This window comes from Cervus elaphus, chromosome 22, assembly GCF_910594005.1.
Source record: "Cervus elaphus chromosome 22, mCerEla1.1, whole genome shotgun sequence".
In the NCBI taxonomy this organism is placed as follows: Eukaryota; Metazoa; Chordata; class Mammalia; order Artiodactyla; family Cervidae; genus Cervus; species Cervus elaphus.
Window position 1 is genome coordinate 10,063,795 of NC_057836.1, and position 27,733 is coordinate 10,091,527.

Sequence of the window (27,733 nt, forward strand, 5' to 3'; positions counted from 1 at the left end):
CGGTCCTCCGTCCATACATAGACCAGAGTGCCCACTCTCCTCCAGGACACCCACACTGTGTCCTGCATCTCACCCGCCCTTTGCCAGGTGTCGTCCTAGCACAGAGGCAGAGATTTGGTGGCACTGCCTGAGGAAGGTAGGGTGTTTTCTGGGAACGTAGGAAATAACATCTAATTCTGTCATCCAAACTGGGAGCAATTTCCATGGCAGACAGTGTGACCCTGTAAGCATGAAACAGAATTTCCACCCAAACCTGTGTCACTCTTTCTGAGTCTTTATGGTCACGCTCATTTCTGAGGAGCGTGCTTTTGTGTTCTCTCAGAAGGCCAAGGGAAGCCTGAGACAGCAGGCATGGAAGGTTTTATTTTTTATTTTATTTTCTGGCCGCACCTCGTGGCATGCGGGATCTTAACTACCCTGACCAGGGATCAAACCTGTGTCCCCTGAAGTGGAAGTGCTTAGTCGGACTGCAGGGAAGTCCCCACCGAAGATTTGAGACAAATGGCCCCGATGGAGTGTGAGGTGGCCCTGGTCCCCTTGTGGCATCCAGTGGAGAGGTGACACTGGTTTTGTTTGTGGACTCGAAAGGAGCCATGCCAAGCTCTTTGAGTTCCCAAAAGTCGATTCCATACTTTGCAGAGTGAGAACTGCCCCGCCCCCCTTTGCACAGGGAAGTGTCGCTTGTCACGTGTGTTCACGTCTGCCTTCTGTGATCATGGCAGCCCTGCACCGCAGATGAGGAAACTGAGTCTCTGTTGGGGAAACTGGGTCGGGAGGCAGGACGGCACTGTTTGCTTGTGCACAGTGGCAGCTCTGGAACTTTCCATCAGCCCTCCTTCCGTCCCACTCAGTGCTGTTTCTCTTTCTTTCCAGGTCCCTCCAGGCCCAGGATCCGGGGGACAGCACTGGTGGGGAACCAGCGGGGTGCCCGTGCAGGAAGCTGCCACGCGTGGTGAGGTGGGCATGGGAGAGCGCGCCCGGCTGACCCGAGACTCCATTTTCTTCCAGACTGAGGGGGAAGGTGGTGGGGCCTCCCCACCGGCCCCCCAGAGGATGCAGTTCTTCGGCCGCCTGGTCAACACCCTCAGCAGCGTCACCAACTTGTTCGTGAACCCATTCCGGGTGAAGGAGGTGGCCGTTGAGGACTACCACTCACGCCGCCGAGTCCGAGAGGAAGGGCAGCTGATTCTGTTCCAGAACTCTCCCAACCGCACGTGGGACTGCATCCTGGTCAACCCCAGGAACCCCCAGAGTGGATTCCGGTGGGTGATGGTCGGTCGCCCCCTCCCCACCCCCACTGTGCTCCCTTGACTCCTCCCAGGTCTCAGCCTGGAGGTCCCCTGACCCACAGCAGCTTCTTCCAGTCGACATCTGAGGGGTCTGTGATGGATGCGGTGGCCACTCTTAGAAAGGAGGGAGGGACTTCTGGCCTGGATAACGTCCGGCCCATCAGGGTCCTGGCAGCAGGGACTGGGGCTGGGTGACTGTGTCCTGCCCTGAGACTTGACCCACGTGGATGGAGGGAGGGAGGAAGGAAGGATGAGGAAGTAGAGAAAGTCACGTAGGGAAAGGTCCAGGGAACACCGGTAGTCCTGGGTCGTTAAGGCATGACTGTCCTTGTAGGGGCTGGTTGGCTGAGGTTTGTTGGGGGGAACCTGGAAGGGGTGGACACCTGTACTTCTCAGGGTGTGCTGGACCCCCTCCGTGGGCTAGGGGAAAAGGTAGGGAGCCAGGACAGGGCTGAGGGAACAGAGCAGATGCAGAGCTGGTTGAAAAAAAGGGGAGAGGAAGAGGCCAAGGACCCAGAAGGCAAGGAACTTGGGGGAGCTTGGCAGACTGGCATTGCATTGGGCTGATGCTGATGGCCATTCTTCATTGGTTTCACCTGGCAGGTTGTCTTGTGATCCAGGGAGTGAGCTGGGAGGCGGGAAGTGGAGGTTAGAGGGTGTGGAATGCTGGAGCTGGGGTCCGGAAGAGCTGCAGAAATGGTGATGCCAAGGCCTGGGAGTGACCGGGAGTGAGGGCTGCGGCGAGGACGTGCTGTGCCTGCCACTAGGCTTCTCACTGGGGTCGTCATTGCGGTGGGGGTGGGGGTGCACCCCACTGCTCCGAACACCCTGCACTTTGTGGAGAGCAGGCTTGGGGTACTGGACTTCCTCTTCAAGGGGTCAAGGTTCTGTCTTTTAAGTCTCCTCCTTTCCTTGCTGGAGGGCTTTGAATGATGGCCAAAGTACTTAAATGTGTGGGATGGGGCTGTCAGGGCCCTGCTTCCAGGTGGAGGTGCTCCTATTCTATAGCTGCAGAGCTCCGGGATGGGGGAGAGGGTTGGGGTCTTCTGAATCCTCAGGTTTTATTTCCAGAGGCCGGGGAGTCCTACAGCATCCCTATGGATGGAGAGCTGGATGCTGGCTGGTATAGATGCAACTCTGGTAGCATTGCGTTATATTGGTGTGTGTGAGGCACTGGTCTGACTCTCAGCTCCTTTTACCCTCATGGCCGTCCCCCGAGGCAGGGCTGTCACTGACCCCTTCTTACAGAGGAGGAAACACAGCTTGGAGAATTTAAGTAACTTGCTAAAGTCACAAAGCCGCCGGATAGCAGAGCCAGGCTTCAGACCCAGTCATTCTAGCTCGAGGACCCACCTCTTCCTTTTCATCCAGGCGGGCCCCTTCGCAGTGGGATGAGCTGGCGGGTGCAGGGTGCAGCTCCCCCAGGGCCCATCCTGGGCCCCCAGCCTGACAGATGGTCCAGGCGCCGCGCTCCTCTGGGGTGAGCCCTGTGGTGGTCGCCTGTAGCACCGTTGTGTACATTGTGATAACGTCCATATTTCTCTTCCTGGTACGAGTTAATCATTTGCTGCTGACATTGACTTGTGACATATGGCCCTTGATGAGCCCCGCCAGCCTCCCACTGGTATCTCAGCAGAAGCAGGGCTGCACTTCCCTGGAGTCCTGGGAGGAACTGATCAAAGCACATGCGACACATAACCTTCTCTTCTCAAAAGGGGACTGAGTTTTTTTTTTTTTTTTCTTTCTAATTATTTATTTGACTGCACTGTATCTTAGTTGTGGCATTTGAACTCTTGATTGCTACATGTAGGATCTAGTTCCCTGACCAGGGATTGAACCCAGAATCCCTGCATTGGGAGCGTGACATCTTAGCCACTGGACCACCAGGGAAGGGGGTTGACTTCCCCCTAGGGGTTGGCCCCTAGGGGGTGGACTTTTGAGGCCCTCTGTGCTGGGGCTTTGCCTGGACACACACCCTGGAGTTTACCCATTCACTGTTTATCCAGCCCATAGCCTATCTCCACCAAGGGCAGGTCTGTGCCCTCTAGGAGCTCAGGCAGTAGCTAGAAAAGGTGGATTAGGACCCACGTTCGGTGGACTGAATGTCCTAACAGGCTTGTGTGAGACTCATGTTCCCTGCACAGACCTCATCTCACTGTAATTTCTCTTTACCCTGGTGCTCTCCCCATACTCCTTGGCCTACAACTCTTGGGCACCTGCTCTGTGAGCCTATGCTTGCCTTTCTCTTCTCCCTCACCACTGTCTGAATTTCTGTCCGCCCCTCTTGTTTTAGACTGCCCATCTGTCTCCCCCACCAGCCCGCAGAGCTCCAGAAGGACAGGGCCTGGGTCTGAGTCATTTCTGTTAATGCCCAGCTACTACCCAGTACTTGGCAGGTGTTTGAACCCTGGGGCCCTGTCCTCGGAGGTCCGCTGAACTACAACCATCAGTCTATGAAGCTTTGCTGTCTGTCTCCGAATGAAGGTTACCATAAGAACAACATTTACACTGTTACCCTCTCAGAGGAGGTGACGCAAAGTGTGCACGGTTTCAGTGTATATACCGTCCACCTTTCCCTGGGTTCTGTATATACACCTTGAAAAAAGAAATGGCAACCCACTCCAATATTCTTGCCTGGGGAATCCCAGGGACAGAGGAGCCTGGTGGGCTGCCGTCTATGGGGTCGCACAGAGTCGGGCACGACTGAAGTGACTTAGCAGCAGCAGCAGTAACCCAGTGGTTCTTGGCCATTTTTCCGTCCAGGACCCCCTTGAGAGTCTCAGGGTTCCCTGTCCCCCCGGCTAAATGCATATCCATGCATTTGCCTGCCATTTCCCAAATCACGGCCCCCATGAAGCTTATCCACAGGCCCCTTCCACCAAAGCAGAGGCTTCCCCGCGCTGATGCCAGGGTGCTTTAGTCTGCAGGCTCAGTTTTAGAAGAGAGAAAAGACACAGCCCCACAGGTCTGCTAGATCCTCCCCTTTTCTACAGATCTTTCTTTCACCTCCTTGTTCTAACCTGGACCTGACTTTACCCGAGGGTGCTGCTTTTCTGCAGGCCTCCCAAGAGTTTCCCCTCCCAGGTTCCCTCCCACTGGGCCTGGAGGTGGGGTCACGTCTTCTTCGTCCCTCAGCCGTGAAGCACACTGCATCCTAGGCTAACACCCACTCTCTTCCCTGACTGTAGGCATCTCCCCCAGATCCTCGAAGACATGAGCCCCTGGCTCGGACCTCCCTTGCGCCATCACTGCTCCTGTCTTGACTCTTGGTGACTGTTTTCATTCACAGGGTGCCACTCCTCACACCCAGGTCTCTTGGTGCCTGACCTTTTCTGGTCCACACGACCATTGCCTGAGCCCAGTCATCACCAGTAACAGCAGCTCTTTCATAGATACAAACCCCAAGCATCCCACTTTCCGACCTCTGCCTCCTGACTTTCCCGCTCCTTCCCTCCGGTACTCTGAATGCAAAGTGCCCACCCTGCAGATGGGGCAATGACCCTGCTGCCTTTTCACCATCCCCACCCCTATTGTGAATTTCACTCCAGTTCAGTTCAGTTCAGTTGCCCAGTCGTGTCCAACTCTTTGCAACCCCATGGACTGCAGCACGTCAGGCCTCCCTGTCCATTGCCAACTCCTGGAGTTTACTCAAACTCATGTCCATTGAGTCAGTGATGCCATCCAACCTGTCATCCTCTGTCATGCCATCCTCTGTTGTCCCCTTCTCCTCCCACCCTCAATCTTTCCCAGCATCAGGGTATTTTCAAATGAGTCAGTTCTTCACATCAGGTGGCCAAAGTATTGGAGTTTCAGCTTCAACGTCAGTCCTGCCAATGAACACTCAGGACTGATCTCCTTTAGGATGGACTGGTTGGATCTCATTGCAGTCCAAGGGACCCTCAAGAGTCTTCTCCAACACCACAGTTCAAAAGTATCAATTCTTGGGTGCTCAGCTTTCTTTATAGTCCAACTCTCACATCTGTACATGACTACTGGAAAAACTATAGCTTTGACTAGACGGACCTTTGTTGGCAAAGTAATGTCTCTGCTTTTTAATATGCTGTCTAGGTTGGTCATAACTTTTCTTCCAAGGAGCAAGCATCTTTTAATTTCATGGCTGCAGTCACCATCTGCAGTGATTTTGGAGCCCCCCAAAATAAAGTCTGTCACTATTTCCCCATCTATTTGCCATGATCTTAGTTTTCTGAATGTTCAGTTTTAAGCCAACTTTATCACTTTCCTATTTCACTTCCATCAACAGGCTCTTTTGTTCTTCTTCGCTTTCTGCTATATCTGAGGTTATCTGCATATCTGAGGTTATTGATGTTTCTCCTGGCAGTCTTGATTCCAGTTTGTGCTTCATCCAGCCTAGCGTTTCTCATGATGTACTCTGCATATACGTTAAATAAGCAGGGTGACAATATACAGCCTTGACATGCTCCTTTCCCAATTTGGAAACAGTCTGTTGTTCCATGTTCAGTTCTAACTGTTGCTTCCTGACCTGCATACAAATCTCTCAAGAGGCAGGTCAGGTGGTCTGGTATTCCCATCTCTTTCAGAATTTTCCAGAGTTTGTTGTGGTCCACAGAGTCAAAGGCTTTGGCGTAGTCAATAAAGCAGAAGTAGATATTTTTTCCAAAACTCTCTTGCTTTTTTGTTGATCCAATGGATGTTGGCAATATGATCTCTGGTTCCTCTGCCTTTTCTAAAACTGGCTTGAGCATCTGGAAGTTCACAGTTCATGTACTGTTGAAGCCTGGCTTGGAGATTTTTGAGCATTACTTTACTAGTGTGTGAGATGAGTGCAATTGTGCGGTAGTTTGAGCATTCTTTGGCATTGCCTTTCTTGGGGATTGGAATGAAAACTGACCTTTTCCAGTCCTGTGGCCACTGCTGAGTTTTCCAAATTTCACTCCTTACCTAGTGTAAACTCCACAGCACATCACTGTCTTCACACACTTGCATACACTCTGCTTTCCTGTTGTCCTGTCTGTTCATCATGTTTACTTGGCAAAACCCCAACACAAGTTAATTCCAATTCTCCACCATGGCTGAAGGAACATCCCTCCACACTGACCGCTCTCACTTTCAGATCTCAGGGTGGATGGGCTGGATGCGAGCCTGTGCGTTTGGCAAGCCCACATGTAGGGACTTTCCTAGTGGTCCAGTGGTTAAGAATCTGCCTTGCATTGCAGAGGACACCCGTTCCATCCCTGGTCAGGAGGCCATGAGACCACTAAGCCCCCATGCCACGACTAAGACCTAGTGCCTCCAAATTAATAAAGAATCTCTCCGGTTCTCTTGGAAGGCACATCTGGTCCTCCTTCCTCCACCTCCCTCCTCCACCTCCAGTCCCTCCTGTCCGTGCTCACTCTCCGCTGAGGACCTGGCTTCTGTCTCACTGAGAAAGCAGAAACCAGGGGAAGAGGAGAAGAGCTCCCTCCACCCCGTCGACCCCAGCCTGTACCCACATCCAGGCCCTTCCCCGTCGTGACTCAAGACACACCAGCCATGCGTCTGACCGAGGCCCTTCCCGCCTCCAGGTCATAGTCCCCTCTCATCCACGTCAGGACATCAGTTTACCAGTTCTTTCCTCTCTCTCCCACATAATTCCCTCCTCTTCACTAGATATTTCCTATTGCTGTACAAATAAACTTTAAAAAAATCTCCTTAACTCCACTTTCCCCCTCAGGCACAGCCTGCATTCAGGCAGTTTTCCTCTGTTTGACATATTTCACCATCATTTCCTCTCCTCCTGTTTATTCTCTTTGTTTTTCTATTTTCTGGGTTTTTTTTTTTTAAGTCTAGTTGATTTACAGTTTCAGGTTTATGACATAGTGGTTCAATATATTTATAGACTATAATCCATTTAAAGTTATTACAAAACAGTGACTTTATTTCCCTGTGCTGTATAATATATCCTTGTTTCCATCTATTTTATATGTAATTATTTTTTTAATATTTATTTATTTGGCCACACTAGGTCTTAGTTGTGGCATGGGGGCTGAGTTGCCCCGTGGCATGTGGGATCTTAGTTCCCCAACCAGGGATGAAACCTGTGTCCACTGCATTGCAAGACAGATTCTTAACCACTGGACCACTGTGGAAGTCCCTAAATGTAGTTGTTTGTATCCCTTAATCCCCTTCCCCTATTTTGCCCCTCCTCTCTTCATGCTCCCGATTGGTAACCCATAGTTTGTTCTCTGCATCTGTAAATCTGTTTCTGTTTTGATACATACATTCGTTTTGTTTTTTAGATTCCATAGATAAGTGATAACATCTTGTATTTGTCTTTCTCTGTCTGACTTATCTCACTAAGCATAATACTTTATAGGTCCACCCTTGTGCAAATGGCAGGATTTCATTCTTTTTTTGTGGCTGAGTAGTATTCCACTGTTCATCTGTCGATGCACATGTAGGCTTCTTCCGTATCTTGGCAATTGTAAATAATGCTGCCCTGAGCATTGGTGCACAAGTATCGAATTGAATTAGTGCTTTCATTTTTTTTTTTTTGGATATATACCCAGGAGTGATGGTTACTGACGTGTTTGTGACAAATCACACCACCCTTGTCAAGAAGGAGAACACTGTAGCACCCTGGAAGGCCCTCTTCCCCCCCACAAGGTGATCATTAATCTGACTTTTGTAATTGCTTTTGTGTCTGGCTCCTTTGACCAGCATTTGTCTGGAGGTTTGTGTTTTGCACACTGCTGTGTCAGTCATTTTCAGTGCCGTGGAATCCTGTTGTATAACTACAGCCTAACTTTATGTGTGACCAACCTAGACAGCATATTAAAAAGCAGAGACATTACTTTGCCAACAAAGGTCTGTCTGGTCAAGGCTATGGTTTTTCCAGTGGTCATGTATGGATGTGAGAGTTGGACTGTGAAGAAAGCTGAGTGCCGAAAAATCGATGCTTTTGAACTGTGGTGTTGGAGAAGACTCTTGAGAGTCCCTTGGACTGCAAGGAGATCCAACCAGTCCATCCTGAAGGAGATAAGTCCTGGGTGTTCATTGGAAGGACTAATGCTGAAGCTGAAACTTCAATACTTTGGCCACCTCATGTGAAAAGTTGACTCATTGGAAAAGACCCTGATTCTGGGAGGGATTGGGGGCAGGAGGAGAAGGGGACGACAGAGGATGAGATGGCTGGATGGCATCACCAACTCAATAGACATGAGTTTGAGTAAACTCTGGGAGTTTGTGATGAACAGGGAGGCCTGGCGTGCTGCGATTCATGGGGTCGCAAAGAGTCGGACACGACTGAGCGACTGAACTGAACTAACTGAACTTTATGTATTTGTTGGTGTTATCAGATATTTGGGTTGTCTCTGGTTTTGGTGCATACATGCCTGTATTTCTGCTGGGCATCTATCCAGCAATGGAATTGGTGGGTCGATGCAGTACATATTCTCAACGTCCATGAATAATGCCCATCTCATATCCTACCAGCAGTAAGTGAGATTTCCTGTTACGTCACATCCTCTGATCCATTGGATCTGTACTAGTACATAATTATGGTTTTAATTTGCCTTTTATTGATGACATGTGCAGTTGAGCCCCTTCGATCGGGCAACTACCTGCTCATTTGTCTTGAACATTTAAAACATAAAGTTCTTTTCCTTACAGCATTTTGGCAGGGGTATTTTGTATGTCTGTATTTCAAGATTGTGTGGATTCTTTACCACTTGTGTGGATTAAGTGGTAAAGTATCTGCCTACCAATACAGGAGATGCAGGAGATGTGAGTTCGATCCTTGGGTTGGAAAGATTCCCTGAAGAAGGAAATGGCAACCCACTCCAGTATTCTTGTCTGGGAAATCCCATGGACACAGGAGCCTGGTGGGCTACAATCCATAGGGTCATAAGATTTGGATGTGTCTTAGTGACTAAGCAAGAGGATGAGCATGATTCCAGATACACTCCCTAGAAAAATTACTAGAGCTAATCTATGAATTTAGTAAAGTTGCAGGATTCAAAAGTAATACCCAGATATACACCTTTGTTGGTTCTGTGTGTTGTTCTGTTGCATTGTGAGTGTTCCTTTTTATTCCCAGCTTTCTGAGAGCTTTCATTTTAATCATACAGCCTGTAGTCTTATGAATCTGACTTTTTTCACTTAGCATAGTGCTTTTGCAATTCATGATTGAATGTTTTCTTATTATTCCATTTTACCCATCTCTATTAGCTTGGAAATCTATACTCTATTATTATCTTTTAATGATATCTTTTGGGAGGTAGTTCTCCATGGGCCTTTTGTGTTTTTGTACATCTTACAAGCAGAAACTCTGACTGCCTTTGTTCCACACTATCTTTACAAGGATGTTTGTCTCGTGAATAGCCATGGAAGATAGAGGCAGGGTCTTTTTCTAGAGCAAAGAGTAGGTTTGCTTACTCTTCTGTGTAATCAAGATAATATTTTCCTCCAGAGCAAAGCTTAGACAGATGTTCTCATTGATGATTTTTAACAGATTCAAGTTCCCTGCTCTCAGGGTTTCTCTCTTCTAAGGCAACATGAGCAGGTGTCACCTGACCCTCTTCATGTCACCCTCTGGGAAATGGGTCCCAGAGAATTGGCGCAAATGCTGATCCTCTGGCACAAATGCTACTGCTGTGAGTAATAAGTTGCCCTTTGTCTTTGATCCAGGAATCTTGTGTCTTCTGCCAGCATCCATGAAACTGTGTCAGACAGACTTGTTAGTTTGCAACTAGGGTAAAATCTGAAACCCTTCACAGTTCTTGATAGAACCCTAGAGATTGTAACATACATCCTTGACCTTCAGTTCAGTTCAGTTCAGTTCAGTTGCTCAGTCGTGTCCGACTCTTTGCGACCCCATGGACTGCAGCATGGCAATCCTCCCTGTCCATCACCAACTCCCGGAGTTTACTCAAACTCATGTCCATTGAGTCAGTGATGCCATCCAACCATCTCATCCTCTGTCATCCCCTTCTCCTCCCACCTTCAACCTTTCCCAGCATCAATGTCTTTTCAAAGGAGTCAGCTCTTCGCATCAGGTGGCCAAAGTATTGGAGCTTCAGCTTCAACATCAGTCCTTCCAGTGAACACCCAGGACTGATTTCCTTTAGGATGGACTGGTTGGATCTCCTTGTAGTCCAAGGGACTCTCAAGAGTCTTCTCCAACACCACAGTTCAAAAGCATCAATTCTTCTGCATTCAGCTTTCTTTATAGTCCAACTCTCATATCCATACATGACCACTGGAAAAACCATAGCCTTGACTAGACAGACCTTTGTTGGCAAAGTAATGTCTTGGCTTTTTAATATGCTGTCTAGGTTGGTCATAACTTTCCTTCCAAGGAGTAAGCGTCTTTTAATTTCAAGGCTGCAGTCACCATCTGCAGTGATTTTGGAGCCCCCAAAAATAAAGTCTGCCACTGTTTCCACTGTTTCCCCATCTATTTGCCATGAAGTGATGGGACCAGATGCCATGATCTTTGTTTTCTGAATGTTGAGCTTTAGCCAACTTTTTCATTCTCCTCTTTCACTTTCATCAAGAGGCTCTTTAGTTCTTTTTCACTTTCTGCCATAAGGGTCATCTGCATATCTGAGGTTACTGATATTTCTCTGAGCAATCTTGATTCCAGCTTCTGCTTCATCCAGCCCAGCGTTTCTCATGATGTACTCTGCATATAAGTTAAATAAGAAGGGTGACAATATACAGCCTTGACATACTCCTTTTCCTATTTGGCAGTCTGTTTTTCCACATCCAGTTCTAACTGTTGCTTCCTGACCTGCCTACAAATTTCTCAAGAGGCAGGTCAAATGGTCTGATATTCCCCTCTCTTTCATAATTTTCCACAGTTTATTGTAATCCACACAGTCAAAGGCTTTGGCATAGTCAATAAAGCAGAAATAGATGGTTTTTTGGAACTCTCTTGCTTTTTTGATGATCCTTGACCTTACAGAACTATAATTGGTACTTTGACAGCTTCCAGAACAATAAAGGGGTCTTATAACCCTTTAACTCCATTTATCACCCTCAAGACTTCTATGCCATCTATTCTTTTTATAGTATTTTAATTTAAATCCAATAAGACATTACACTGTCAGTATCTATTTAGATTCACTCCCATATTTACCATTTTTATGGTGCTTACTTTTTTTTTTCCTGCCTCTTTGACCACCCACCTAGGGTCAAGATCCTTCTACCTGAAGAGAATCCATCTATATTTCCTTTTGTTTGGGTCCACTAATGAAACAATCAACCTGTTTCCTTTTCTCTCTCTTTTTATCCTTTGTTTGATGAAATATTTTAATTTCAAATTCATACTTGAAATTTTTTCTGGATGTGGAATTCTTAATGCCATTTATTTTCTTTTAATTCTTTAGGATGTCATCTCGTTATCTCTGACTTCCATTGTTGAGCCTGTTGTTGTTGAGCTTCATTGTTGACTCTGATGCTTGCCTTCTGAAGACAACTTTTTTCCTCTTTCCCTTTTTTAATGTTTTCTCTTTGCATTTTTTTAGCAGCTGTAACGTGGCACATGTGTCAATTATTGCCACATTACAATATGTTGACCAATATATGTTACTCTCTGTTATTGCTATGCAACAGACTCCTCCAAAACTTAGTGGCTTAAAATAGTATGTTATTTAGCCCACAGATCTGTGAGTTGAGCACACCTTAGTGGGAAAGGCTCAGTTTGATTCTATTGGGTTGGCCAAAAAGTACATTTGAACCCAAATGAACTTTTTGGCCAACTCAATACATGGTATTATCTGGGGTGATTTGACTGCACGATCCAGTTCTAAGATGACTGACAACTGGCAAGTTGGTGCTGGCTGTTGACTGGGTTGGGAAGATCCCCTGGAGGAGGGCATGGCAACCCACTCCAGTATTCTTGCCTGGAGAATCCCATGGACAGAGGAGCCTGGTGGGCTACAGTCCACGGGGTCACAAAGAGTCGGACACGACTGAGCGACTTCACTGTACTGTACTGTACTGTTGACTGGGAGTTAATTCAGGGTTAAGGTTTCAGGGCCAAGAGGCATCCCCTTAGGTGCTTCAGCTTCCCTGCAGTGTGATGGTTGAGTTCCAAGCAAAAAGAGATAGAGGCTTCCAGTCTCTTAAAGCCTTGATCCAGAAACTAGGACAGCATAACTTCCACCATACTGTCTTGGTAAAACAGTTACAAAGCCAGATTAAAGGGTAAAAGGTGAAAGAAAGTTGCTCAGTTGTGTCTGACTTTTTGCAGTCCCATGTACTATAGCCCACCAGGCTCCTCTGTCCATGGAATTCCCCAGGCAAGAATACTGGAGTGGGTAGCCATTCCCTTCTCCAGGGGATCTTCCTGACCCAGGGATCAAAACTGGGTCTCCTGCATTGCAGGCAGATCCTTTACCATCTGAGCCACCAGGGAAGATTAAAGAATAAAGACATATAAATTACCACTGCTCAGTGGCCCAGTGGGAGGAGTGTAAGTGTGGATTTGGTGAGGGGGGTAGATTAGTAATTTGGGATATAGGATATTTTATATCCTATATAGGATATTTAAAATGGATGGAATAATGCTTTCCATCTGTTTTGGTAAGTTCATAGTCATTAACTCTTCAAGTATGGTTTCTGTACAGTTCTCTTTCTTTTTTAAAAAATTGATTAACTAATTTTGGTTTTGGTTGCCCTGGGTCTCGCTGTCTGCAGGCTTTCTGTCCTTGCAGAGGGTGGGTGCTACTGTCTAGTTGTGGTGAGTGGGCTTCTCACTGTGGTGGCTTCTCTTGTTGTGAGGCGTAGGTTCTAGTGCACAGGCTCCAGTAGTTGCAGCACAGAGGCTCAGTAGCTGCAACTCATGGGCTCTAGAGCACAGGTTCAGTAATTGTGGCACATAGGCTTAGTCGCTCTGAAGCGGGTAGAATCTTCTCAGATCAGGGATTGAACCCATGTCCCCTGCGTTGACAGGCAGATTCTTATCCACTGTAGCACCAGAAAGGTCCTATGTAATTCTTTTTCTATTCCATTTTTGTGGCTCCACCTATATGTGTGCTAGATCTTTTCATTATATATTCTATGTGCTTAGTCTCTCAGTCATGTCCGACTTTGTGGCCCCACAGACTGTAGCCTGCCAGGCTCCTCTGGTCATGGGGATTTATGTCTTTTATCTATTTTCCTGTATTTTCCAAGATTCTTTCTCTCCTTGCTTTATTCTACTTACTGTCTTCTGACCTATCTTCCTTTTCACTAATTTTCTATTCCGCGTTGCCCAATCTGCTACTCTACCTAGCCATTGAGCTCTTAATTTTGGCTATTGTATTTGTCTGTTCTTCAATTTCCGCTTGGTTGGTTCTTGTTTTTAATAGTTTAAGGTGATTTGCCAAAATTGTCTATTTTGTCCTCTTGAATATTATCACAGTTATTTTAACGTCTGTGTCAGATAGCTTCAGTGTTTGCAGCCCCACCCCCATCCCTACTTAGAGATCTATTTCTGTTGTATACTGTTTCTGTTGGTTTTCTTTCATATTTTCTTACCTCCTCATGTGCCTGGTGAGTTTTGATTACATGCTGGGCCATGGATATGCAGCAGTGCTTGTGAAAATATATGTGATGTTATTTTTTAAAAAAGAAAGAAAAGTAAATCCATGGCTGATTCATGTCAATGTATGACAAAAACCACTACAATATTGTAAAGTAATTAGCCTCCAACTAATAAAAATAAATGGAAAAAGAAAGAAAGAAAGAAAGAAAGAAAAGACAGGAAATCTTTTCAGATAAAAAGGAAGCACCACCTCCATGTAAGGGTGTGTGTGGGAGGAAGGAGAGTCCAGCTGGAGCAGGTCAGTCCACACCTGGAAGCAGGCAGGGACCTGTTTGAGGGATGCAAGTCTTCGGATTCCATCAAGGGCACGGGCTGAGGGCCTCTCCTGGCTGATTTTCATGTCTTCCTCCTCTGCCCTGGCTCCTCAGACTCTTCCAGCTGGAGATAGAGGCCGACGCCCTGGTGAACTTCCAGCAGTATTCTTCCCAGTTGCCACCCTTCTACGAGAGCTCCACGCACATCCTGCAAGCTGAGGTCCTGCAGCAGCTGACCGACCTCATCCGCAACCACCCCAGCTGGTCGGTGGCCCACCTGGCGGTGGAGTTGGGCATCCGAGAGTGCTTCCATCATAGCCGCATCATCAGGTGGGCGGGGGACCTGACCAGGTGGGGTGGGAGGGCAGGACCCTGGAGACACTGGGTGTGGGGATGGGGAGTTCTCAGTCCTGCCTCAGTTCCCCTCCACAACATCAGAGGTGGCCCAGACGTGTGACTTGAAAAGTGGGCAGCACTGCCTCTGGGTTGGAGTGGAGGAGTGCTGACTGAAGTCAGAGAGAGCACTGTAACGTTTCTGGAGTGGCTACCAGCTGCCAGATCCCTGGTCGCTGTTTTCGACACACCGTGAACTTGAATCCTCTCGACATGCCCATGAGGTAGTGTCAGGCTGGTGAGAGGTTATGTGTCTTGTAAGGTCACTCAGCTGACAAGGCTCCAGTTCCTTGGTGTCACCTTCCAAAGGCCTGGTTGCCCTTCTAAAGCTGCAGCACTTACACTGGTACATCCGTTCAGCCAACGCATATGTCAGTGGATAACCCTGGTGAGGGCCCGGCGCTGGCCAGAGGGTTCCAGCTCGCCATCCTGCCCTGAGGTGGCCACGCCTCCAGTTTTCCGCCTCAGACAGCTTGCTTCCGCTCCCAGCCCCAAAGTTTAAAACCCTTCACTGTCCTTGACAGCTTAGCAGCCTGTTCCCAGACATCATGGTGTTTCATCTCACAATAGTTCTCTCTATTTCCTAGGGCAGGCCTGGCAGGTTTTATTTTTTATAGTTTTGCAGATAAGGTGATTGAAGCCTAAAAAAAGCTTAAGTGAATTGCCCAAGGTTGGTGAGATTTCTGCCTTCTGCGATTCTTTCTACGCCACCGCACTGCCCATTTCAGGCCGAGGTGGCCTTCAGGCACGTCCCTCATACAGGTGTGCACAGTGAACTAAAAATGGAGGAGACAAATGACATCAGATGCAATAACACGGAGACTCAGCCCTGGGTTTGAACCAGACGGCTGGAGCAGGGCACGCAGGCTCGAGGACTCCTCGCCCACCTCCCTTGAGCGTGTCCTTGGCTTTCTCAGCACCCCGCCCACTTGGTGCCACGCCCCTCACCCCCCCAGCCCTCCCTCCCCTGCAGCTGCGCAAATAACAAGGAGAATGAGGAGGGCTGCACGCCCCTGCACCTGGCCTGCCGCAAGGGCGACACCGAGATCCTGGTGGAGCTTGTGCAGTACTGCCACGCCCACATGGACGTCACCGACAACAGCGGAGAGACCGCCTTCCACTACGCGGTCCAGAGTGACAATTCCCAGGTGCTGCAGGTGAGCAGGCGTGGGGACAGGGCAACTGGTGCTGGCCACACCTTACTGTGCCCACGGCTGTCTTTGGGACCCTGGGCTCAGGTGTCACTGCCCCCACCTTGATCCTAGAGGCCTGAGCTCCTCCATGGTGGGTCTACCCCCCATCCCACTCTTTCCTCTGCAAGCTTGTCATGGAGACACATCCTTGACCCCTTTGGTCCAATGACCCAGGGAAAGTCCTCCAGCCCAGCAAACTGAGCTCAAAGTCCAGACCCGCCCATCAGTTTAATTCAGTTTATCCCAAACACCCGCCATAGGCCTGACCCCTGGGCTGGGTGAATGCATTTCAGCTCCTGCCTCGAGGTGCCCATGATCCAGCAGGACCTGGGGCTTAACTTTTTACAGGAACTCAAGCAAACAGAACTCCATTGGGCTGCTGTGGCATTTGCGCCAGAGAGACTCCTTCTGTTAAAGTTTTGATTAGCTGGGCAGAAAAATAAAAAATAAAAGTTGTGGGCGAGTAGATCAAGTGACGAAAAAGCTACCTTCTATATCAGATAGAAGAGACAGAATACTGGGCTGTATTTTATTGCCTAGAATTAAAAGATTCTTCCAAAGGTTATATCCTTCTCTCTGCCCTTGGCATTAGAATGGAACCACATTATTCCAGAAAATGTGGATTCCTGTCTTATGATTAGTGCTCAGTGGGAAGGGAATTCTGCACCCACTGTTGAACTTCACCCTTACTGAGACCCCACTGCGGGCCCAGCACAGTGCCACATGGAGCCTGGCTCCAAGCAGAGGGTGGGACACACTCTTATCAATACCTGTCCTTTATCGCTGGTCTTGTATCTGGCCCTGTAGTCTAATTAATTCTCTGTGGATAGGGGCTCTTGTCCTCTGCTCACCAAGGAGACCGAGGTTCAGTGAAGTTAAGAAATGTGCCCAGGGAGGCTCACAAAGCTGTGAGCAACAGAACTGCCCTTGAGTCAGGCCTGGATGTCAGCACCTCAGCTTCCCTGCTGGGTCCCCAACCTGTTCTCAGACCCAGCCAATCACAAGGGTCCACAGGGATCATAATTAACCTCAGGGAGACAACTTTCAGCCACAACCAAGGAAATAAAAGCCTTGCAGTTGTCTTACGAATACTGGTATCTTGTTTTGTTTTCTTTTAGTTAAAGCATACCTACACAGAGCAAAACAATATTCAGGCAGGATAGAAGGATATGCAGTGAAAAGCAAGTCTTCCTACCACCCAAACCCCCAGTGCCCACCCCAGATACAACCTGCTCTTAAGTTTCCTGATTGAGAAATTTTTCATGCACACCATAGGCAGGCCAGACCAATGCCCCAGCCAACACTGGCACAGCTGGCTTCTTCCTGCCCCTGGATCCTCCTTTCTCTGTTGCTTCTCTTAAAGTTCTTGGCTGGGTTCTCACTGAGTCCAGCTTTGCTTCCCCTGAAACCCCAGAGAGGGACGGCCACGGTGGTGGGTGTTAGGGGAGGGACAGGTCGGGGGCCTCACTGTGTCTGGCTCTCCTGCCCACCCCACGATCTTGCCATCAGCTCCTGGGGAAGAATGCGTCGGGCGGCCTGAACCAAGTGAACAACCAGGGGCTGACCCCGCTGCACCTGGCCTGCCAGCTGGGGAAGCAGGAGATGGTCCGCGTGCTGCTGCTGTGCAACGCTCGCTGCAACATCATGGGACCCGGCGGCTACCCCATCCACACGGCCATGAAGTTCTCCCAGAAGGGGTGAGGCCCCGCCCTGCCCTGCACGGTCCGCTGGGCCTCTTGTCTGCAGAGCCAGTCCTTCCACTCAGGCAAACAGTGGCCCCCCTCATTAGTTGCGCATCAGATCCGAGTGCCAAGAGCTGCCCTGGCACAAAGGAAGTATGAATATCTGATAAACGGGGAGTGGTGGTGGTGTGTGAATCTCAGTCCACCAACTCCACCGTGCAGGAAAGAACAGGACTTTCAAAGTTGTTCAATGATGCACCTAAATTTCTGAACAGGAACCTCCCTCTACCAAACTGGAGAAAAACAATTTTAAACTTTTCAGGGGGTTCCCGTTTCCTGCTTCCCCAGGTGGTGCCCAGTGAAGGAGGCCCCCCTTCCCTGACCTGGATCGTCTTTCATCCAAGCCCTGCAGTCTGATCTGCACAGCACCTTCACGGCTGCAGGGCTGTACGGCTTCTGCGCCCAGCTGGAAGCCTAGGAACGTTTGGTATAGTGGCCCCAGGTCTCGTCCACCTCATGTGTCCTTCCTTCCTGGCTGGTGGCACGGCTGAGACGCAGGTGCCAGGCCCTTGTCTTGGGCAGCTCTGGACCACTCTTTTTTTTTTTTTTTTTTTAATAGAACTTAGCTGTTTTATTTATTTATGATTGTGCCATGTGTCTTGTGGGATCTTCGTTCCCCAACCAGAGATTGAACCTGCACCCCTTGCACTGAAAGCATGAAGTCTTAGCTGCCAGGGGAGTCCCTAGACCATTCATTCGTTCCTTTCTCCCCAGCCCTAGAAAGCCCTGTCTCAAGAAAATTCTCCATTATTGGGGTGTGTGTGTGTGTGGTGGATGTGGGGGGCTGGGGTAAAAGAGATGACTGTTTCAAAATCTTACCCAGCAGGTGCAGTATCTGGAATGAACGAACAAGTGAATGAGTCAGATGGTCCCTCAGTCCCGGGCACTGTGCTAAGCACTGGCCTTACAGAGATGGATGAGAGAAAGCCCAGGACAGGGGGACACAGAAGTCACACAGTACCTTCCAGTACCTTCCATCTACCTCAGTGCTAGATAAACATTGAGAAAGAACAGGGAGAGGCCCCCTCGGGTGGAGGGCAGGCACTCTCACCCTCCTTCAGAGTCTTCCTTCCTCTGGGGTTTGCACCCACCTTGCTGGCCTCTGAAGGGCCTTGCTGTCCCCTCAAAGGTCTGGTCCAAGCTCACCAAACCCTCCTTTCTCCTTGATTCTCAACTTGCACAGCCAAGACAAAGTAGAACTTTCAGAAAGACCTGACCAAATGGTTGGAGACAATCCTAACACTCTCCCCCCGCCCCTTAGTCACTAGGTTACCAAGTTGCTGATCCAAATGGGCATATGTGATGGGTGATGCTCTCGCATACCCAAGGGCTGGCACGGCAGCCCCTCTTCGGCTTGACTTTAGCCGCCCTACTGGCCCCAAGAACCTGCTTGTTCTAGGTTACTTCCAAGATACTGTCCAGGTTGCTCCCTCCTCCAACACCTGCAGCCACATCCCCGGCCTCCCGTGTGGATCGTTGCACATAAGACAACACCAGTTTTCTCATCCCTCAGTGTGCCCTGCACGCAGCCACATGCCTCTCAGGACCCCCAGGAGGCACATCCCTCTGCCACCACATGGCAGCCCCAGCAGTTGCACTCTGAGAATCACAAGTGTTAGGGTTACTGGGACTGATTCCATCCCAACCCTAATCTGGAGGCCCCTCTGCTGTTGGCGTCAGCTCAGCTGAGCTTCATAGAGAGCTGGGTCTGTGAAGCTCCAGTTTCATTTTGCCTAATGTCTTCAAGGTTAGTTAGTGTCATCGCAGGTGTCAAAATGCCCCTCCTTTTTAAGGCAGAGTAGTCCTCCGTAGTATTCATCTATCCCACATTCTGCTTAGCCATTCGTCTGTCCATGGGGACTTAGGCTGTTTCTACCTTTTGGCCACTGCAGTCAGCAGTGGCATACAATACCTATTGAAGCCCCTGTTTTCATTTCTTCTGCTGATCAGTCTAGGAGTGGAAAGCTGTACTCTTAACCACCCTGCCTACCGCCTCCTACAGGATACTGTCCCTGCTTGAAACACCAGGGAGGCAGGGGAGGATGGAGGGCGGCCATGTGCCAGGCCCAGGACCAGGTGCTGGAATATCTTTTATCCTTTAATCCTCCTTTATTCCTCAGCATATCCTGTTAGGACAGTTCCCATGTTGCAGACAGGCTGGGCCCCTTTCCAGAGGTCACCAGCAGGAAGCTGGGACTTAACCTCCAGCCTGTCTAATGCTGCAGCCAGCACCAATGAGAGAGATCATTGCTGACTGAAGTCATCAAGGAAGGCTTCCTGGAGGAGGGGGCTGGAGCTGTGCCTTGAGGGACTCAGGATACCATTGAAATGCCACGACATGCATGCTGGTTGGTTTTGTTGCAACTCTGTTTGCAGGAGCCTTCCCTCACCAGTTGATGAAATGATGACCTCTTTCAACATCAGGTCGCCCCCGCCAGCCTTCTTCATTCCCACATGCCTTCTCTCTCCCCAGGTGTGCTGAAATGATTGTCGGCATGGACAGCAGCCAGATTCATAGCAAAGACCCTCGCTATGGAGCCAGCCCTCTCCACTGGGCCAAGAATGCAGAGGTAGGTAGTATCTAAGGATGAGCTGGGTGGGCAGGGTTGAGGGTCCTAGAGCCCTTGGTTCCTTAGCTGCCAACATGAAGGGGGTTCCTGAGAGGCCTCTGAGGATGACACTCAGGGGATTGATCTTGCAGTGGGCCCGCCAGGCAGGTAAGCCTAAGGAGAGATGACAACCTGGCCTTGCTTGGTGAGTGTCCCCTCCGTGGTTTCCTCATGTGTGAACTGGGAGTCCATGGCTTACCTTTGGCAGTATCATAAAGTCAGCAAAGCAGTGCATGAGATTTCTTCATAAATTGTCAAGTACCTTGCCAATTGAAGATGGTGAATGATGGTGGTGTTGGTGGTGGCTCTAACTTCTTCAGAGAGCCTGGCCGAGCATCTCCTCTGAGGCCTGTCCCTGAGCCAGACTCTGACCCCCTGGGAGGATGGAGGCCTCTGATCTCTCATCTCCAGGAAGCATAGCCCAGCAGCGCACTGGGTGCCCTCAAAGGTCATGGCCTGCTTGTAAATGTGACAGGCCAGGAGGGAGGAGCCTGCCAGCCACTGTGGGCCCCTTCATGCCCGGAGCTAGACACCAAGTCAGGCCCTCCTAAAGGACTTTTGTTCACTCTGTGAGGTGGGAACTCGCATCCCCATTTTCACAGCAGAGGAAACTGAGGTGCAGAGGGGTGCAGTGGCCTTTCCCAGCTCAGACAGTGGGGACGAAGAAAGGCTGAGCTTTGGGCTCAGGTCTGTCGGGTTCCAAAGCCCAGGCCCCCCAGGACTGTTGGTGAGCAGGGGTGCGTGTTGCCAAGGCACAGAGAGGGGGTCCTACCTCTGCAGGGTCCCGGGCAGGGTCATAGGGAGTGGGGCCGTTCTGGGGCAGGGCCCAGAGGAAGCATTGCAAGGAAGGACGGGGTCCTGTGAACTCCAGGAAAGGACCCAGAAGCCCCTTTCAAGTCACCATGTCTTCAGCTTTTTGTCCCCTAGTTCCTGAGGGGTGTGGAAGGCAAGGTCTGGGGCTACCTGCCACCCGGGCTCTTCCTGCTGCTGGAGCTTTCCAGAGGCCCAAAACCTGAGGAAGTGGCTGTGCCCAGGTGCCATCAGGTGCCACAGGCCACAGCCACTCTGGCTGCCCAGCTGACCGGGGCTGGGACTCTTGTCTCCATAGATGGCCCGCCTGCTGCTGAAACGGGGTTGCGATGTGAATGGCACCAGCTCCGCAGGGAACACAGCCCTGCACGTGGCCGTCATGCGCAACCGTTTCGACTGTGTCATGGCGCTGCTGACCCACGGGGCCAACGCCGACGCCCGAGGAGAGCACGGCAACACCCCGCTGCACCTGGCCATGTCGGTGAGCCCCAGGTTGGCTGCCCATGCGGCAGGGGTCAGGTCCCCCTCTGAGTCCAGAATAAAAACCCCTTCCTCTGTGCTCCGGGACCTCTCATTCCCATGCCTCCATGTGACATCTGGACACTGTGAGAGGGGAAAATAGAGCTCTGGCTCCTGACTGTGGCCCTGGGCAACTCACGTCACCTCTGCCAAACCTGACTTCCTCATGTGGAGGATGGAGGTGTCGGTAACCCGCTTGGCAGAGGTGTTGAGTGGATTCAGTGGTAGACACCCTGTAACTCTATGAGGGATGTCTAAGCGGCACATGTAAGACCCAGCACAGAGTGAGCATCCCTAGGATGTTCGTTCTCATCCCAGCATCATCAGGGCAAACTTCATCTGCATGTTACTCTTATCTCCCTGGAAGGCTCCAAGCTTCTGGAAGGCAGGCCTGCTTACACATCTTGGTGGCCCATGGCAGGCACTGGTCACCTTTGTTGGTTTATCATAGAGCGCAGTTTCTGCCCTTAAAGCGCCTGCAGTCTGGTTAGAAAACTACAGCATGAACATATTAAATGCCGGGGAGGGAGTGTTATTTGTTACAGATATGTGTGTGTGTGTGTGTGTGTGTGTGTGTGTGTGTGTGTAATTGTACCCGTAATTCATAAACCATAGATACCCATAATTCTGTTCAACTTGTCTTAGAGTCATAAACTAGGAAATCTCTCTGGGACTCTAAAAGAAGTAGATTTAGGACAAATTCAAAGACATCCTGTTTTATACCAAAGGTCATAATTGTAGAGGGGATGTTGCCCAAGAGACTGAAACTGTAAATAGAACTGTGAACATTTTTAGAACTGAATGGGCCCTTTGAATTATGTAGTTGAACAGTTCTCAAACTTTTTGGTCTGTCTGATCCTTTTATACTCTTAAAAACTATTGAGAATCTCATACACTTTGTTTATTTGAATTTTATCTATCCATATTGACCATATTAAAAATGACAAGTGAGGGATTTTAAGATACTTATGAATTCATTTAAAAATAACAGTGATTAGGACTTCCCTGGTGGTCCAGTAGCTAAGACTGTGCTCCCAAAGCAGGTTTGACCCTTGGTCAAGGAACTAGATCCCACATGCCACAACTAAAGATTCTGTGTGCTGCAACAAAGATCAAAGATCCCGCATGGCACAACTAAGACCTGGTGCAGCCAAAGAAAAGAAAGAAAAATAATTTTTTTTAATTAAAAAAAAAAAACAAGAATGATTTACCAAGCCCATGCTATTGTAAGTAACATATTTATGGAAAATCAACTTTATTTTCCAAAACAGAAAATAATAGAAACCAGTTGGTATTGTTTTATATTTTTGTGAATCGTTTTAATGCCTGGCTTCAGAGAAGGCCTGGATTTTCCTGTCTTCTGCTGCATTTATTCTATTGTAGTATGTCGTTGTATGTGTTAAAAATATGAAGAAAATCTAGCCTCACATAGATGTGTATATAGTTGGAAAATATAGGTTAACTGTACCTTTTCAGATAATTGTGGATATTCTTTGTTGTTGTTCAGTCCCTAAGTCATGTCTGATTCTTTGTGACCCCATGGACTGCAACACACCAGGCTTCCCTGTCCTTCACTATCTCCCAGAGTTTGCTCAGATTCATGGTCTGCACCAAACTTGGCAAGGGGTAGTTTCTGACAAGTTGAGTGCAGTGGACACTCTGAAGCCATCTCCTTGGACTTTTCACACTTTGTTACAGTCAAATCTATTGGCATCTCTTGCACTTTGCATGGATCTTTTAACCTATGCACGATTCTGTGTCATCTTTGGAAAATACTAGTTCGCTGAGTATGCCCAGCTTCCAAATGTTGACTCGTTTCATTTTACAGTCTCAACACCCCCACATTTGTAAATATCACCATAATTTCATTAGAACAGTTTCTAAATTTGGGGAAACCATCGAAGCCCATCATGGTGTATATCAGTTTTCTAGAATTCCAGTTTTTGTTTGAAAGCTTGAGTTTTATCACTGGCACAAAATACTGCCAGCTGTTTTTCTTGAAGTGACAACTCACTGCATTCATTTTTGAGAAAATGTCTCCTAGATACCCAAAGCTGAACAATTATAGTTTGCCTGCCAGTCGTTTCTCAAGTGAAAACAGTGTTTCATGAAAAACAGCTCACGACTCAGAGAGTCACATGGGAATTTTCCTGAGACAACCATCATACTTGGTTATGCCGCAGACACGCTGTGTGCACACTCTCCATTTTATGACACTGAAAACACCAGTGTAGAAATGTAGTAAGATTAACATTTCTTAGTGCTTCATCAAGAGACTGGCTTTTTTTTTTTTTTTTAATTTTTTGGCCACACCTTGCAGCACATGGGATCTTAGTTCCCTAACCAGGGATCGAACCTGTGTCCCCTGAATTGGGAGTGCAGAGTCTTAACAATGGACCACCAGGGAAGTCCCCCGAAGCTGGCTTTTTAATGAATGAATTTACTTTTTACTTGAGCACGTGGCAGAGAAGAAAACCATGACAACAGTTAGTCTGTGGACACTGCTTTGCTTCATGCTTAAGGCACCAGGAGTTTTATCCATAGTTGTTTTTACACCATGGGTACAAAAGTCAGCCATGGGACTTCCCTGGTGGTCCAGTGGCTAAGACTCCCGGGTTCCCAATACAGGGGACCCGGGGTTTGATCCCTGGTCAAGGAACTAGATCCCACATGCCACAAATAATAGTCTGTGTGTTGTTTTTGTTTAGTTGCTAAATCATGTCTGACTCTTTTGCGACCCCATGGACTATAGCCCACCAGGCTCCTTTGTCCTTGGGATTTCCCAGGGGAGAACACTGGAGTGGATTGCCCTTTCCTTCTCTGGGGGATCTTCCAAGTCTAGGGATTGAACTCACGTCTCTTGCATTAGCAGGTGGATTCTTAGCTGAGCCACCTGGGAAGCCTAAGAGTTTGCTTGTCACAACTGAAAAATCCCCCATGCCACAACTAAGCCAAGAAAACAAACAATTATATAAAAATCAGCCACTGCATAAAAGCAAACAGCATCTTGATATTTTTATGAAACAGTTCTAAGCTCTGGAACCCTCTAAAGGGTCTCCATATTCATGGGGGTCCACAGTTCCTACCTTGAGAAGTGCTGACCTAGGCCACTGCTTCCATACTTGCGTCACCTGCATTCCATCTGCGCAGTTTCTGGCAGATTCACGAACCACTTTTACAATTATGTACTTAATCATTGCTTTAAGTTGGCTTGCTTTTACTGCTGCTGCTTAGTCACTTGGAAAGAAAGTGAGGTGAAGTCCCTCGGTCATGTCCGACTCTTTGCGACCCCATGGACTGTAGCCTACCAGGCTCCTCGGCCCATGAGATTTTCCAGGCAAGAATACTGGGGTGGGTTGCCATTTCCTTCTCCAGGGGATCTTCCCGACCCAGGGATCGAACCTGGGTCTCCCACATTGTAGGCAGATGCTTTACCACTGAGCTACCAGAGAAGCCCTGGCTTGCTTTCAAACTTAAACCGACACTTATTGGAGAAGGAAATGACAACCCACTCCGGTACTCTTGCCTGGAGAATCCCAGGGATGGAGGAGCCTGGTGGGCTGCTGTCTATGGGGCTGCAGAGTCGGACACGACTGAAGTGACTTAGCAGCAGCAGCACCAAACCGATACTTGAAGGATCGGTTCTATTACCACCATAGGTGGTAAACCAGGGCCACAAATAAAAGATAACCAAAGAAGGAATACATAACTAATAGTTAAAACATACACATTTACCTGTGCCCATATACCTCCTAATGGGGTGTGAAAAGCTGTTTGGAAAACAGCATTCTAGACACACCTCTTCATGCTTTAGGCAAGGGAATCCACCCCAAGAGAGAGATGTAAGCCCAGTGCTCAGGTCTCCTGGCAGCCAGCCTGTTGGTGTGTCCTGGGAACTGTGCCCAGCCAGCCCTGCTGCCCCACCTCCAGACGTTCACTGCACATGCTCTGGGGAGGGGGCTGCCATCAGGGAAGACATATGCTCGGTTTCCTCCTGACTCAGCCAGCCCCCTGGACTCAATGGGGGGCCTTTCCTTGATCATGCTTTCCTGCTACTCTTGCAAGCAATCAGCAGCTGACCCTTCAGTGTTCCCGTGTCTCTGGGGTCACAGGTCATAGATGCATTGCTTCCTTTGAGAAGGAGCTGGCAGGCTGGGGGAGAGGGGTGTCATTCCAGGTTCTACCTGGGTTCTTAGATTCTCACCTATGGGGATACTCATAAGCCTATTTGTCAGGGCACTGGCCTTCCAACTCTAGACTTTGCAATATGGGATTGACTGCGAGTGGAGGTCAGAAGGGTTTCAGTGTCTCTTCCCATCCTGGTGAATGGCCCCCCAAGGTGATGGGCTGTGGGGTGAAGAGGCTGAGGTCCTTTCTCTCCACGTGTCACTGAGCTGTTGCCTATTCCCACCCCCCTCACTCCATCCCCCAACAGAAAGACAACATAGAGATGATCAAGGCCCTCATCGTGTTCGGTGCAGAGGTGGACACCCCGAATGACTTTGGAGAAACCCCTGCGTTCATAGCCTCCAGGATCAGCAAACGTATGTGCTCTACACTCTGGGACCAGAGTTGGAGGGGTGTGGGGGGTTGCAGGGAGGAGGGAGTCCTAGCCATTAGGTGCCCGCATCCTGTCTACCCCCACCCCCAACTGTTCCCTGCAGGGAGCACCTAGGAGCACCTGGAGGCCCCGAGGGGAAGCTTCCGGTTCCCAAGGACAGGGGCCCTGACCACTAAATTGAGGCCCTAGGGGGCTTGCTGAGTCAGTGTCCTCTTCCCTGTGACCCGCATGCCACCTCAGGGTGCCAAGACTTAGGGTGGGAGTGGGGAAGGCGGTGGGAGCAGCCTTCCTCCCCACTCTTGGAGAATTCACTGATGGAATCACTTGTAAGAACAGCCTCGGGCTGGTGCATTGCTGTGTGACACGTGTGCCCGCCCCCCCCCCCCCCGCTTGTACACAGGCATGTGCATGACACGTGTGCCCCCTTGTACCCTGACATGTGCTGCCTGACACGTGTGCCCCCCTTGCACACTGGCACGGTGTATGCACTGCGTGCTCACTCAGTGAGCCTTGGCTTCTGGGCTGGAAAGAGCAGATCCTCCTTACCAGCCGCCTGGAGCCCTCTGGAAGGTTCCGGGAAGCTGTGGAGGTTGCTGTGGGTGATACTTCATAGTGTGTACCAGCGAGCGTGCATGCGTGCGCATGTGCGTTTTCAGTGATCCCATCCGGTAGGTGGGAGTAGATACCCACTGGCTGTTCGTCCCTGTTGAGCTCTAAAAGCCTTGAGAATTGCTCAACATGGAGGTGGGAGTCCTGCTTTCTTGACTGGCGTAGAAGGGAAAGAGGGGGTTCCTCAAACACCAACCTTCTCATCCATGTTCCAAGTTCGAGACCCCAGAAGCTGCTTTGGGTGTAACAGACTAGAGTCCACATGCTGTGTCAGGGTGGGGTGGGCTCTAGGGCACCACCCAAGGTGCCACCCTCAGGTGGCCTGGGATAGGGGACCAGGTGCAGAAAGGTGGGACCTCTCATTTGCGTCTGGTCAATTTCTGATCCTGTGCGATCTCCCCCTCCCCACACATGACAAGTCGTCACCAGGAAGGCGCTCCTCACTCTGCTGAGAACTGTGGGGGCCGACTACCGCTTCCCACTCACGCAAGGGTTCTCGATGGAGCAGTGCTCCGCGGCAGCTCCCTCCTTCTCCATGGAAAGATCTCATCCCCCACCGATCAGCTTAAACAACCTAGGTAGGCCTGACCCCTCCCATGCCCCCTCCTCTCCACCTTGTTCCCAGGTCCCTGGGTCAGGCAATGCCAAAAGAAAGAAACAGGGCCCAGGGAAGAGGTTGTTAAAGGAAGCAAGGGGCAATGGGCAGCATTTGTCAGCCTCGGGGGGCAGCCAGCAACGCATAGAGTCCGGAGACTGGTGGGGTCCCTGGCTAATGGCCGGTGGTCCATTTCCTCTGACAGGGTTCCTTGGACACCTATAAGGTGGGCGCTTTGTTGACCTCTCTATGCCCTGGGAGCTCAGGTGGGCAGCGAGGAGTGCTCTTGGGGGCTCAGAGCTGTTGGGGGTTCTCTGGCTTCTACCAGGAGCCTTTCTGCCATGCTGTTGCATCTCCATCAGGCCCGGGGCCAGTGTGCTCCTCTTCCGGTCCCTGCAGTGACCTACTGGCCAGTCAATTAGCATCTGCCCCTGTGCATCCTCAGTATCCATGGAGACGGCCCCCAAGGAGGCAGAGACCTTCCCTGGGCTTCCTGTGGGCCTGGCCCACCCTGAACCCTGGATTGTTTAGGAGTGGGGGTTCCCTGAACAGGGCAGCCAGGGACCAATCCTTCGTAAGCCAGCACTATTCTTAAATTCTTGGGGAATC

The 27,733-nt window shown here is 49.6% G+C and overlaps 1 protein-coding gene across 6 annotated transcripts in view; it reads left to right on the plus strand.

Moving 5' to 3' along the window:
• Positions 1-27,733, plus strand: part of PLA2G6 (phospholipase A2 group VI) — a 57,170-nt gene that overhangs the window by 11,041 nt on the left and 18,396 nt on the right. For 2 of the 6 annotated variants that reach the window (XM_043881708.1, XM_043881703.1), the window contains exons 2-9: positions 1,009-1,262; positions 14,208-14,423; positions 15,460-15,643; positions 17,189-17,376; positions 19,895-19,991; positions 21,139-21,321; positions 25,795-25,903; positions 26,949-27,107. In XM_043881708.1, the coding sequence (XP_043737643.1) occupies positions 1,054-1,262; positions 14,208-14,423; positions 15,460-15,643; positions 17,189-17,376; positions 19,895-19,991; positions 21,139-21,321; positions 25,795-25,903; positions 26,949-27,107 (1,345 nt within the window). In that variant the 5' untranslated portion in view covers positions 1,009-1,053. Of the gene's footprint in view, positions 1-873; positions 1,263-14,207; positions 14,424-15,459; positions 15,644-17,188; positions 17,377-19,894; positions 19,992-21,138; positions 21,322-25,794; positions 25,904-26,948; positions 27,108-27,733 lie in introns of those variants that run through there. The other 4 variants (XM_043881707.1, XM_043881705.1, XM_043881709.1 and 1 more) reach the window with 4 other exon arrangements.